General features: G+C 43.8%; 1 protein-coding gene across 5 annotated transcripts in view; it reads left to right on the plus strand.

Moving 5' to 3' along the window:
* Window positions 1-14,674, plus strand: part of UNK (unk zinc finger) — a 51,809-nt gene that overhangs the window by 10,284 nt on the left and 26,851 nt on the right. For 4 of the 5 annotated variants that reach the window (XM_014601998.3, XM_014602000.3, XM_019494359.2 and 1 more), the window contains exons 2-5: window positions 10,454-10,663; window positions 12,280-12,456; window positions 12,888-13,018; window positions 13,146-13,281. In XM_014601998.3, the coding sequence (XP_014457484.1) occupies window positions 10,454-10,663; window positions 12,280-12,456; window positions 12,888-13,018; window positions 13,146-13,281 (654 nt within the window). The other variant, XM_059732137.1, reaches the window with a different exon arrangement.

Genomic DNA, 14,674 nt, shown 5'->3' on the forward strand with positions numbered 1-14,674 from the left:
GGTCCCTTCCAGCCCTAATGTCTATGAAATCTATGAAATATACAATAGAAGGCCAAAATACTATCTTTGGAATACCTGCGGTACTTCCTGCTGTTCCCATCTTAATTCAGATTGTCTAAAATTGCAGTTTCTGCGGTGCTTTTCACGGTCTGAAGTGTCTATTGGTCTTTAAGTTGGAGACTGCCAAAGCCATTTTACTCATGAACTGCTTTATTTGGTACAGGTCTAGAAAAAGAAAACTCGCTGTCTTCTTTCTACCCACTATTCCTGACATAAAATGTGGGTTTATTTGGTAGGAAGGCTGTTAAGCATACTCTGCATCGATGCAGAATATGCTGCTTTTTAAAAAAAAAAAAAGAAAAAAAAGCATTTATGTAGGTGGATTTGTTTTTAAATCACTAAGATATGCTACGTCAATTGACATAGTAACTGTTTTAAGATGCATGAACTCTTAAAAAAAAAAATCTGGGAGTCTAATAAATCCCCTCAACTTTCACCTTTCTTTATTTGCCTTCAGATTAACAGTATTGTCAAGAGCTAATGGAGAAGGGGAAATCTAACAGCTTTAAAATCACATAGTGCTGTCTGCAGGATGACCTTTTTCCAGCTGATGGTTCAATTTATTTAGGTGATAAAGAAGATACTGAGGCGTGTGAAGTCTGTCTTCTTGACAGATGTAAGCTTATTGAAACTCTCCTTCGACATCCTTTCCTCTACTGTATATGCAATTTGCCTTTTGTTTGCATAAAGCAATGGTTCTTAAAGTTGTGTGTGTCAAGCCACCTCTTGTTAGACTCAGGGCACCCTTTGGAAAATGCCAGCTCTTAGCTTTCATTCATTTTTTTTTTTTTTTTTGAGTATGGAAAAATATAAATTCTTCTGTTGCAAACAAACTCAGAAATACCACAGCCAGCCAGAGTGTGTTTGATGCTGTCGATATTTATTTGACATCTCATGAATCTTGTGCTTGTACACCTAATAGTGCTAATATTGAACAGCACACTTTGGAGGATTTTGCAGCACCCCAGGCTGCCATGGCACTGTGGTTAAGAATCGTTATCATAAAGAGATGCATCTTTTTTTCTTTGAATTTAAATGCTGTGTGATCTTTTCAAGGTTTACAAAATTGCAACAGTCTGAGGATATGAGATGCAAAATTAACTAGTGGTTGGTCACAGATCTCGTGAAAGGATGTCTGTAAAAAAGGTGTGTGGAAGAGGGGGAGTTCAAAGGCAGTTCTTGGTTTGGTGCAAAAAAGTAAAGATCTGACTTTTTCGTGGTTTTACAGAACAATATCATGATATTCAAATTTAGGGGGAGTCCACACATAGCTATGCCAGTATTTGTATGAAATTAACTATTTCAGCTTAATTGTTGCTTTTACATATACAGTTACATCAATTAAGAGAGAACATGTCAGCAGTTATGAGGCCATGGAGAAATATGGTAATGCTGTAGTCACAAGAATTAGCAACTGGTGGAGAATATGGGCAAAATATGCAAAGAACATTTCTTCAGCTTACGGTGAAATGCCTGCAAGAAGTTTCCCAGAAGCTTTGGGGGTTTTTGGTCACTATTTGACTTTCAGGTCTGGCCCCATGTCTGTATTTTACTAACAGCTCACACTACAGGAAGTGTCAAAAAATATTCTCTTAAAGTGAACTTGATGTAAATGATGTTCTGGTTAGAGAGCTGCTAACAAGCTTTTCTGGCACAGATATATGCGGGCCTCCAAACTGATCTAATGAAGCTTCTGAGTTAACCAAAGCGAAGTTGGACAACTCGGTTCTCACCTCTTTCCCTGAACAAGCAAATGGTTATGTTCCCCATCAGGCTAAAAACTTTATATGTACTGAAATGAAACCTATGATGGAATATTATTGGTATGCCCCATATTCTCATCTTTGTAACCTGAAAAGGGAGAAGGGTCAGATAAGTCATGAAGTCGACTGGGGAGTTTACTATTATCAGACTCCTGTATGGAAGGTCCTTGGATACGATGATGATAAGTAGCCGTGTAAATCACCAAGATGGATAGAGAGAGAATTTCAGGCCTCAGGAGGTATAGGAATTCCATGAGAAAAGCACGTAAGTATTTCTGTTCTCTAGTCACCAGATATCCAAGGACAGTATAAGGACTTGTTCACTCAGAGAAATAGACTGAATTCCAGATTAATTGTTCTGCTGTAACTATTCTGGAATAGCCATTGTGCTTTAAACTCTCACCCAACCTTATTTTGGAATAATGTCCCTGTGCAGAGACACCCTAAGAGCAATGGTCAGGACTGCATATCATGCTGTTCTAGTCCAGTGATGATATGTTAAGCCAACGATGCTATGGTAATATTTTTACTGAATATCCTTCCTTTAGGAATAAGTAGATTCTGCCATGCACTACTGACTCATTTCAATTGGAACAGCACAGTTCAGTAAGGGGAGATAATCGAGTCATAGGTTTGTTACTTATAAAGTCTGTCTGATACTATCTTTTGCAATAAAATTATATGAGGGTGAAATGAATTTAGTGCTGATTTAAATAGGAACAATTCTACTTCCTCTTACATTAGGGTACTGCTAGTTTAAAAAAAAAATTTGGAGAGTTTGAAAAATAAGTTTATTAATGCTCTTTTACTGAAAAAAATAATCAAGTGGACAACAATTAAATTAACCATTGTGGGTGAACCTTTCACTGGTGTCTACATTAAGTAGGAACATCAATCTCATTTTAAAGTCACTCTCATTAAAAATAAAAAATATAACCCATGCTACTCTATCATTGCCTTCCATACAATTGGGCTCTGGTACCTAAACTTTTACTGCACTGATGTTAAACTTCTAATTAATCTCCCTCACTTCTCCCCCTCCCAAGAGTCCTTTATAGCTATCTGATCTAGCCCTTGATGCCACCATCAGCTTTTTTCCTCAGTGACCCCAGGAAGCTTTGGCCCACTCTCAGGGCTTGTTTGTCCACTCCAAAAAATACTTTTAATTTCTTTAGAATCCTTTTTTTTAAGGAATGTAATATGCTATGCATAATGCATCACCAGTTGTGGGAGGTAGGAATATACTCCCATTTGCAGATAGGAAAATTGAGACGCATCATTTTTTGATAACCAAATTGAGACTTCTTTTGGTCTGATTTAACAGGTATGGAATTTTTAACTCTTTTTAATGACTCCTTGTTTCCACTTTTAACGCTTCTTCTTAGTCCCCTCCTTTAAGGCCCTGCCCTCTAATATGCTCATGATAATCCTGGAAATACTTAGCGCGCACATATCTTTTGTCACATGCGAGGTCTTATTGTCTTCACTACAGCATTCAAACACATGGTAAAATGATCTAAAAAATTTAGCATCCCAGAAGAGGAGAAACTTGTAGATACAGGAAAATCTTGAGCAAAAAATATGTTGCGGTTGGCACTCATCTTTGAAAATGCAGAAAATAAAATTTCCAACTCCCCCCCTCATGCATACATAGCCATTGTTTCTTGTCTTCTATTTATAAGCTTTTTTGGATCAAGAATACAACAGATGGGGGATTATGAGGTGGCTAAGAGACAGTGTCAGCGGTATCAGCAAACCAGTGGCTTAACTATTGTCAAATTTTCGGCAGGCATCGTAATAAAGGAGAGTTTGAAGGAGGATAATGAAGTAGCTTCGTGAATAGTTAGTACGAGTGCCTCGAGCATATGAATAGCACGGATGAGAGCACAAAGGTGCTTGCCTGACAATTTAACAAGTAGGCAGTAGTGGTTGGCATTGCGGCCTGATCAGAGGCAGGAGTTGATGTTTCTAAAGCACATGAGAAATAATAGGTAGGATGGGGATAGGTTGTAAAGAGCCTTGGAAGTGCAGACAAGCAGCTTTCTCTTGATGTGATAGAGAAGGGGGAGCCACTGGAAAGACTCAGAGAGGCATGACAAGATCAAAGTGATGGGCAAAGAACGTTATCTTGCATTCTGAGTGAATACAAGCAAGATGACTGCATTTGTCAAGGCCACGTTTGCTAAACTGTTCTACGCAATAAGGCACCATAGTCCCCTTGCACAGTTAAAACTTGTTGGTCTGGCAACGTGGATAGAACAGAATGGTGTTGAAATTGTACCTTGAAGATGCATTAGTTCAACACACGAATGCATCTAAACACAGCTTACATTTTTCTTCTGTGAAGTATTTTATCATAACCTCAGATTCCAAACCACCAGAAAACATGTTGCCTTTTGACTGCTTTATAAGTTGTTTTGCAGCTGGGTGTCCCAACTTCATTTATTTATTTATTTTTAATATAGATTAAACTGGTTCATGTTAGTGCTGTATAAATGTGATTTGACTGGAACCTGGGAGGAGAGCCAGAGTATTTAAACTGAATTTAGAAACCGTGCATTAGCTTACATAGAAAACTTGGATAGAAGATGACTTCTAGGTTCAATTTAAACATCATCTGTTTTCCATGATAATGCCTGATTAATTTATATTAGCTTGACCGATTGCTTTTGACTAGTCCATCTGGTTCAAGCGACAGGTTTAGTTTGATCCTGTGTCCTTGATCTGCATTGTTCCAATGGTTTTTTTGCTTGTCTTTCAGTCTGTTTTAAAATTAAATTTGCCTTCATTTGTTTAGTAGGAGTGGTAAACAATAGCACTCTGCTAGGGAGCCCTCATGCCTGCCTCAGTTAGCATTATTATCATTACCATTTTATTTTTACCGTGTGCTGGTTCTGCATGAACCATGCTATATGCTTTCCATACCCAGAGGATGGTACAATCTATGACAAGACATACAAAAAAGATAGGAGGAACAGGACACCACAGATAATGAAAGTGGTGTGGGAAGGCATGCATCTTAGATTCATTATTTTTGTATCTATAGGATTTTTTTATGTATGAAATAGAGATAACAGCACTTACCTGTCTTATGATTTGCTGTAAAACTTCCTGAGATGATTGGATTAGGAGATAAGAAATGCATTACAATGGTCATTTGGTATTATTTGGTTGGCCCAGTACTAAGAAGCCATTAGTTTGACCATTGCTTCTTAAATGTGCAGGTCATTCTAGGAATTAATTGTCTCACCCAGGCTGAGAAATTTTTGTCAAAGACATTTCTAACAATATAAGGACTCATTGTGACGCACTATGTTGCCTCTGTAAAGACTTTCAACAGAGGCAGTCAGAGCTGAAACACGAATAAAAATCTGCTTCGCCAGGTATTCCATCTTGGCTAGTGCAGTCATGTGCACCTCTTTGGGAAATCCCAGACATCTACAACTGAGCACATCTTCCCAGCCTAATTTTCAGATTTTTCCCAGTTGAACCAAAGCTCTCTTTGCAGATCAAAACAGTGGATGGCTGTGAGGAAAATTGACCATATACAAAGAAAGGTGACTTGAAAAAGTTCTACTGGCCTGAAAAATCCTAACCTTTTGAATTGGAATCCATGCCATTGATGTAGAGGTTGTCGTGCCCATTTGATGTGGAGTGGTACCTGTTTTCAAAACTTAGTTTGAAAATGAGATTGAGTGAGAGTAGTGTTCAAATGATGTAGCTGTGGTGGCCCATTAATTATGCGAGAGAAGGATTTTTTTTGCATAATTTGTTATTGGACCAGCTGCACAGTTGGGATAAAGTTAGACAAGCTTTCGAATGCAAGACATTCATCATCAGGTCTGCAGCGAGTGAGAGATCATTTGTTTAATAGACAGCATTAAAAAATGAGTTTCAGATGAAGTCAGTTAGGTGTTAAACACTGTTCATGTGAGGCATTTACTTATGTAATTATCTCTCATTTACATTATAATAAACACTTCTCCAGGGAGCTTAGCCAATCATAAAATGCAATTAATTTTGAACTGCACTTTTAGCAACAACTGGCTCTCCAGAGATTGAACTCCCTAGTCAGCATATGCATTTTTTTGAACTTCCTGTTAAACTAAAACAGTTTAAATTCCTCTTGTCTCCTCTCCTCTCCTCTGGGCCTGTTCCATTTTTATTTTAAAATAATACTGAGGCTCATATGCATGCATGCTTATGCCTGGAAGTCAGGAATACTGGAGCTCAGTGTTACAAGCCGCTCAACTTAGGTTAACTCATTAATTTCTGGGGAAATGGGGGTGAGTGGTGACAGCACCTACAGAGTAGAGTAGTAGCAAGCAGATGGGAAGTAGGTGGGTTCTGTCACTAACCCTTAGTGATTTGTTCATGGCTTTGGCTAAGGCCCCTGGCAGATGTTACACTTGTTGTGTGTTATGTGCATGTGTAGCCTGACAAATGCTAATATGCCAAGTGGCTACATATTCAAATTATTCTGAGGTACTTCTGTGCCACTGAAGCTGCTGTTCCAGTGAGCAACTTTGGCTGATGCGCCATTTTTATCCACGGGTTAACCAATTTAACATCTACTAGGTTATTTGTTGTGCATGTAATGTGTGATAAATGTGATGTCTGCCAGAGGCCTAAGTTGCCTACTGTCTTGGTGGTGCAGTTTCTTTATCTGTAAAACACGGACAAAAATGTCTCACCGTAGTAAAGGTCCTTGAAGGTGATTGGTTGCAAAGGGGTATTATGCTGATGAGTATTATCTGTGAAAAGCATTTGAGGTATTAGCATGTCGGTGATCATGATCATATTACAAGTCAAATTCTCTTGGCCAGCATAATTGATTTATCTAAACCAGATCAGTAAGTGTTGATGGACAGCCACTTTGCCCTAATGTTCATTAGAATGGAATAGAGATTGGGCTTGTTAAAAATAAAACAGTCTTCCTCTTTTTTCCTTTTACAAAGGAACGCTTTTCTTACAAGGGCTTGCAAGTGCTAGGAACAGCTGTGTTGGAAAACATTTCAGGCATGGCTCAGCCTTGCTTGGCAAGACTTTTTCAGTGTAGCTGTCACTAGTATGGCTGGAACATGGATCACTTCTCCAAAGGAGCAGGGGGTTTTTTTACAAAGAAAGATGAAAATTTAAATGAAATAAAACAACGGGGCTAGCCCAAACCTTCTCAGTGGAGTGGCTGCAACCTGGGTTAGCATTTTAGCATAGTTTAGCCCAGGAGTGGGCAAAACATGGCCTGTGGGCCGGATCCGGCCCACGAGGCCACTCTATCTGGCCTCTGGGACCTCTAAAAAAAATGTAGAAAATTAATATTTATCTGCCCTTGGTTCCTGTCAAAAATGACAGTCACCAAGGACAGTAGGACCCAGGGGAAGCCTGGCGGGCTCCCACAACAGCAGGGCCTGTCTGGCCCCGCCCCCAGCCAGAAGCCCCAGGAGGGGCTTTTGGCCTGGGAGCACATGGCTGCCCCACACTGGAACCTCAGGGAAGGGTGGGGTGGGGGAGAAGGGCAGAGGGGGGGACCCCAGGCACAGAAGGAGCATGGGGGGAGGTGGGGAAGTGACCCCTCACCCGCCCTGTGGGCAGCGCCCCGCGCTGCAGCCACTCACAGCCTGCCTGGGGCTGCCTGTGCCTGCTCTGGACAGCCCCATACAGGCTGAGAGAGGCTGTAGCAGGGAGCATTGGCCACGGAGTGGGCGAGGGGTCGCTTTTCCGCGCTCAGCTTTTCCCAGGGCTCCTTCCCGGCACAGAGGAAAGCGGCTCCTCTCCCACCCCGTGGCCGGCACTCCCTGCTGCAGCCACTTGCAGCCCGTGTGGGGCTGTCCAGAGCAAGCGCAGGCAGCCACAGGCGGGATGCGAGCAGCTGGAGTGCGGGGCGCCAGGCATGGGGTGGCGAGGGGCCACGTTTCCCTCCCCTGCGCTCAGCACCAGGTTGTAACCTGGCCTCACTGCCAGCCTAGGCCCCATGTGGCTCTGGGCTCGCCCATTGGGGCTGCACGTGGTGGCAGCAGCTGCAGCCCCCTCACTTGCTGCACCAGGCAGTGTTTGCCACCACTGCCTCTGGGGTGCCAGCAGCAGCCAACTCTGCCCGGTGCTGCAAGAGGCGGGGAGGCCGCAGCTGCTGCTGCCGATGGGCAAGCCCGGAGCTGGCACGGGGCCCAGGCTGGTAGCGGGGTGGGTTACAAGCTGATGCTGAATGTGGGGGAAAAGCGGCCCCTCACTCTCCCCATGGCCGATGCCCCATTCTGCAGCCACTCGCAGCCCACCTGGGGCTGCCTGTACCTGCTCTAGTGCCTGCAGCCAGGAGCACTGGCCATGGGGCGGGCGAGGGACCACTTTTCCCTGCACTCAGCTCCAGCTTCTTACCTGCCGGCGAGCAGGGGGTCGGGGCTGCATGCTGCTCCCCACCTGTACCATGGGGCTGGGGGACACTGGGAGTGAGTGGGTGGAGAGCCAGCGGGAACACGGGGCCCGCACCAGTGTCCAGGGTCAGTGCCGGCAGGGCCTAGAGCAGGGTGACAGGAGCATGGGGTCCCGGCCAGCAGGGGCTCTATGGAGCCGGGCCTGCTCCCCCCCCCCGCTGGTGCAGCCCAGCCTGGCTCCACAGACCCCTGCCAGCCTGTGCCCCACTTTGGGCTCCACCAGTGCTGGCCCTGGGACATTGGGACTTTGGTCCCAAGATGGTGACCCAGGGGCGAGGCACCTGTCAAGGGGCGGGGCTACCCATGCAGCCCTCCACAGCCTGCCAAAACTCTGGGTAAGCGGCCCTCTGCCCAAAACGATTGTCGGCCCCTGGTTTAGCCTTTGGTTCGAATGCAAATGGAGTTACAACCACATTAGATTGCAGGGTGTTTTAAAATGATTTTGGATGTAATTAACAGCTCTAGAGCCCAGTCACCCATCACTGTAATGCATGGCAGTAGAATTGGATTTTTAGCACCTTTGAAAAACAGGTCCCAAATACGCACAGGACAAGCCTTGAAGGCTAAAGGTGAGGTATGCCATTCACAATTCTCACTTGCTAACCCATATGGTAGAAAAACTCCTGGCAGCAAGATTCCTGCCTCTAAAAACAAAACTGCTAAGTGTTCTTTGATATGTTTTTTCTGAGGCTTTGTCTTCCCTGGGAGAAGAATGTGTTAGCAAATATATGTTTGTATGCTTTATCTGTGCACTTCCTTTTCATCACAAGATTACTATCTGCCCTTACACGTACATGTTGCATTATTTATTTAAAATTAAGGAAGAAAAAAATAAGTTCAGGCGAGTGGACCTTGGGAGATCTCTAAACTCTTATTTTTCTGTCTTATAGTGTCCATACGAATAAGCCTCTTGATTAAGGGCTTAAACTGATCTCAAACTATTAGAATGAAACCTAATGTTGAAGATGGATTCCCTCGAGTTTACCTACTCTGGGCCTTTGGTGAAACATCTGGTTTTGGTCCTTGTCAAAGGCAGGAGTCTGACCTAGGTAGACCTCAAGTCTACCCCGGTACGGGCATTTGTATGTAGCACAGCTATGCTTTCCAACCAGCGTGGTATGCTGTAATAACCAGCACTTGGATCTCGGTCAGAACAGTGTGTCAGTCTAAACCATTATATAATCCTCCTCAGTCTGTTTCAGAGATTCACTTGTAGTTGTGTCACAAGTACAGACTCATGACCGCTTTAATTTTGAAAACAAAGACGCACAGCTTTCCAAAGAATACTGTTAAAATGGTTTTAGCCTTAAAAATATGAAGGGCACCAAAAGAAGGAAACATCAACAGAAACTGCCTGCAGACTTCCTTAAAAATGAATGTTTTCGTATTGTTTTAAAACCATCTTTAAATATTCCTTGGGTTTCTTGTAGTCCAGATGCTCAGGTTCAATAGGACTTGAGCTTGCAAAGCCCTCAACCGTTGTGTGTGGTGCTGAGTGCCTTCAACTTGGCTTGATTTGCGAGTGAATTGGACATGTTCAGCAGCTGTCTGGATTGAGTTCTTAATGCAAAAGACCCAGATCGTGAAGCAGATTAGTTTTATTTTCATTGTCCAAGCACGAGAGGGAGAGAGTGCGTGCGCGAGCAAAACAAGGCAAAGGATGAAAAACAGATTTGTTTTGTTTAAAAGCATTTTTAGTTGTAACGACATGAAGCATTAAGCTTGTCTTCAAGGAATTTGTTTTCAGTATGGTTCTTAATTTGACCATCTCTCTTTAAGGGCAGAAAGGCTTCTTTCCACACACATCTCTCAGATTTAGAGATGGAATGAGAGAGAACTATATCTAAAAATATCATTTTCTTATTAAATATTTAAGCAGCCTGCTAAGCAGCTGACAGCTCTCCTTTAAGCAGGAGCTAAAAGCGTAAGAGGAAGTTCTTTGTTGACTGCAGCTACCTTTAGTGTTCATGTTTGAATTTCAAGTTTGAGGTTGCTGGCCTGTTAAGTGATTTCTCCCTGCAACTGAAAACCAGCAGTGTCCATCTCCATTACTTAGAGTAAAAGCAGAAGGGTGAGGGAAAGATGGCATGTATTTCTGTGATGGATGCTGCTTAGTTTGGCAGGAACTCTACTGAGCAAGCGGCTGTGGGCTCTGACTTCTCCCTTGGTCCTGACTTGCTCCTCTTTGGTTTCTGCTTGCAGTTACCTGAAGGAGTTTCGCACCGAGCAGTGCCCTTTGTTTGTGCAGCACAAGTGCACTCAGCACAGACCCTATACTTGCTTCCACTGGCACTTTGTCAACCAGCGTCGTCGCAGGTCTATCCGCCGTCGGGACGGTACCTTTAACTACAGCCCTGACATTTACTGCACCAAGTATGACGAGACCACAGGAATCTGTCCAGAAGGAGATGAGTAAGTAAAGTCTGTGCCCTGCTTCCCAGCCAGTCAGCACTTGGGATCAGTCCAGGTGTTGATTCCAGCCAGCGTTTGTAGAGACGAGACGGGTCAGCAGAGTGGCGTTATAAATGTAAGTAACGTCAGAACAGATGTCAAAGCTGCAGTAGCAACCCTGGCATCAGCTGTAACTCAGAGGCACTGTCTCAAAGATTGAGAGGAGTCCAGTTTCCGTGGACAATTCAGTCCTTGCATCTTCAGCAGAATTTTGATGTGAAAGGCCTCTCCACTGATAATTGGATTGAGAATAGCTGACTCGTTTCCCGTAGGCCACTGGACATCAAATAATAGTGCTTGGTCACTATTGTTGTGGGCTGGATCTGAACTGGTGGCCAAGAGGCAAAAGAGCTCTGTGCCCTGTTGTCTGTTCCCAGATAACTCATTATCGGCTCCCATCTTATTAAATGGTGTGATTTAATTTCCACTTGACGGGTGCCAAAAGAACTTGAACAATTCAGTAGAGCAGTAGGAGGTGTGCAAGAAAGGGCAGCACTGTTAGAAGAGCATGGGGTTTTCTATTCATGTACATGGTAAATTCCAGTGGAAAAGAGGTACAGTACTTAAAGGAATGTTGTGGCTGTGGGAGAGGTCAGCTCTGAAAAAATGAATATAGAATAATGCAGAATCAAAGATCATGTTTTAAGCTTGGCTAAAATTGCATGAGTCTGTATTTTAGTTGTATTTTATGGTGTCCATATAAATAAAAACATTATATTAATTGGAACATAGCAAATTCTTCCTGAATTATAAGGGTGTGGGGATAAAACCACTCCCCAACTCCAGGTGTGTCTCTTTAGTCATTTTCTCTTCATTAGAAGGACTGTGGATAAGTAGGTAATGATTTGCAGCCTTTGATCTGACCCCTCTTTCAAATTTGACCCAGATTAGTAGTGAATGGAAGTGATTCCCATCTTGCTGCTGTTTGTGGGTGTGCATCTTTAAGTAGATCCTGCAAGCATATAACCGTCATCTGTATTGTGTTTTCCATTTCTCTAACACATGTGGATTTTTCCCCTATGAAGGTATCACCGAGATACAACAGGGAGAAGAAGAATAAGGGCTCAGCTAAAACTACAGTGTCACATTTCTCCTCTTGCCCCATGCTCTCCATAAGGGATGTCTGGCTATAGATAGACTGTCACAGCCCCTGTAGGAGTACATCAGCAGGAAACAGTAACAGCAAGGCGTCTGGGTGGATGGAGGGCTGCAGAGGAAATGCATGTGCCATGTGATGTCCTCTCAATCATGGCAAGTACATCAGAAAAGCCTTGACAGTGTCCTTGCTTTTTTCCGGATCCCTGACAACCACTGGACAATAGCTTAATGAGCCTCTGCTGGCTTACACATCCATTTGTTTTACTTGTCAGAAAAACTATTATATAGTACACAGTGGCAGACCTCGGGCTCTCAGTAATTCTATACAGCACAATAAAGGAGAGGGTGCAGGGTTAGCAAAGGTTTTGCTACCCACACCCATCTCCCTTAGCAGCAGGTCCTTTAATACTGTTGAGTCCACCAGTAGGTATAACCGTATAATCAAAATTTGCTTGTTTTTTTCCCCCCCTCTGCCTCAGGTGTCCATTCTTGCACAGAACTACCGGTGACACAGAGAGGAGATATCACTTGCGCTACTACAAAACTGGAATCTGCATCCATGAGACAGACTCTAAGGGAAACTGCACAAAGAATGGCGTCCACTGCGCCTTTGCTCATGGGCCCCATGACCTGCGCTCTCCAGTTTACGACATCCGGTTAGCAGAGGATGGGATTCAGATTGGGATGGTGTGGGGAAGGGTGATTGGGCCTAAGAGGAAAGCCAAATGATCAAAATAACCAAATACTGCCTGGTATCAGAGGGGTGGTGGCAGTAGCTAGCAAGGCAAAATGAGCAACCCTTGCCTAGAGGGGTTCCAGAAAAGGGTGAGAGAGGTTAGTTGCTTACCTAGGTACACTGTAGGGCTCAGAATCCTGAGCTGGGGAATCCCAAAAAATGTACAAGTAGTGCAGCTGCTGTTCAGTCACTTGATGTTGCCATAACATCCACAGAAGCAAATGGATAGCAATAAAACAAATCCACTTTGAAGTGTTGTAGCAGTTCCTGCCTGACAGAATTGTTAGCTGTGTATATCTCTCTCTTCATCTCCTCTGTCTGCCTATTGTTCATTTAACTGTATTCACTAAGGGAGCTTCAGGCCATGGAGGCTCTTCAGAATGGTCAGACCACATCAGAGGGTGGCATAGAGGGTCAGTCTGCAGTTGCCGCTAGCCACGCTATGATAGAGAAAATACTCAGTGAAGAGCCAAGGTGGCAAGGTGAGTCCCCCTGGGATCCTACAAGGGCCTGTAGTCCAGTGTTCTTGGAGTGCACATTCCCCACAAAGTTCTTTGCATAGTAGCAAAGCACTTGTCAACTGCAAATAACCAATCACTTCCTTCACAGACACAACGTACGTGTTGGGAAACTACAAGACAGAACAATGCAAGAAACCCCCCCGGCTTTGTCGCCAGGGTTACGCCTGCCCCTACTACCACAACAGTAAAGATAGAAGAAGAAGCCCAAGGAAACACAAGTACAGGTATCCTTCTTGAAGGCTTTTCATTTTCTGCCTTTAAGAATGAAGGATTGCACAGGTGCCTTGCATTTGCATAACACTGTTAGCCCGTCCTCATAGCTTTGCTGACAAGTCTTCTGCGCTGTGTGATTTGGGATCACACTAGTCTCCACACCTAGAGATCCCTTTGTAGATAGGACCAGTAATGAATGCCCAGCTATGTTGCATACCATGTTATAATGCATAGGTATTTTATCATATCATGTTGCACTCTGTTCTCCTTGCTGTGAACTGGACCTCTTGTTAATTAAGATGGTGGTGGTGGTGATAATAATAATGATATTATCATCATAACCATCATCATGAGAGAGAGCCTTATTTCAAAAATTGATACAGAAAAAAATAACGTGAAGGGGTGAATGTAATAAGTTTATAAACAAAATTGTATAAGCAGGCATATGAATCTGAAACCACCTGACCTCACCTGAACTAAGTTGTCCTAGGTCTGGCTAGTAGGTGCGTGGAAGACCACTTTGGAATCCCAGGTATTATAGATACAAGCCAAGGAATTGCTGTCAAACCTTTGGCAAGTATGAAATCATTTCTCAGCAACAGTGTTGCTGCTGTTGAGTTGATAGGCAGGAATAAAGGTTGTGGTTTTTACAGGCTTAACTGGAAGTGGGTTAAAATCATCATGCTATCCTCTTGTGTACAATAATTAGGATTGCAAGGGACTGGGTGAGCTCTTTAGTGCTGTCTGGCTTGCACTCCATATTGATGTGGGACCCACATTTTTCCCCCCGCACTGCAAATTAGCAGCGCCGTGCATGGCTTAACATGCAACACATGCAGTTTGTGGCACCGCAAAGAGGTTTGCTGTGCTACAAACTGCACGTGCCTGCGTGTCTGGATCCGACCTGAGAGTCCTCACGTGACATCATCTTGCCTTCTCTAGCAGAAGGCCCCTCCCATCTCTGCAGCTCTTCTCTGTGCCTTTGGGCAAGAACTGAAAGAGGGACTATCCCTCTGCCAGTGAATGGAGTGCTTCACAATTCCCACCCCTCCATCTTCCCCATTCAGCTGCTGTGTCTGGCTGGTCAGTACTGGTTTCTGGTGCTGGTGTTGTCTGCCTCCCCCTGCTGTTTATTGAGGGAATGAGTAAGACCTTCAAGAGCGGGGGAACTTTGGCATATCAAGAATGCAAACTGGGAAACGGAAGAGGTTTGAGCAGGGATAAAAAGTGAGCATTTTCCTTGGTGACCTGATGCAGCCCTTTTCCCCATGGTCACCTGGTAACCCTGGAAAAATAGACTAGTCTGAAGTGTCACATGTTTCAGAATTAGCCAGGTAACTCTCTAACGTTATATGAGCACATAGCTCTGCAACAGAAGGCAAACCCCTACCTTTACCACTAATC

Source organism: Alligator mississippiensis, chromosome 8 (assembly GCF_030867095.1).
Source record: "Alligator mississippiensis isolate rAllMis1 chromosome 8, rAllMis1, whole genome shotgun sequence".
Lineage (NCBI taxonomy): Eukaryota > Metazoa > Chordata > Crocodylia > Alligatoridae > Alligator > Alligator mississippiensis.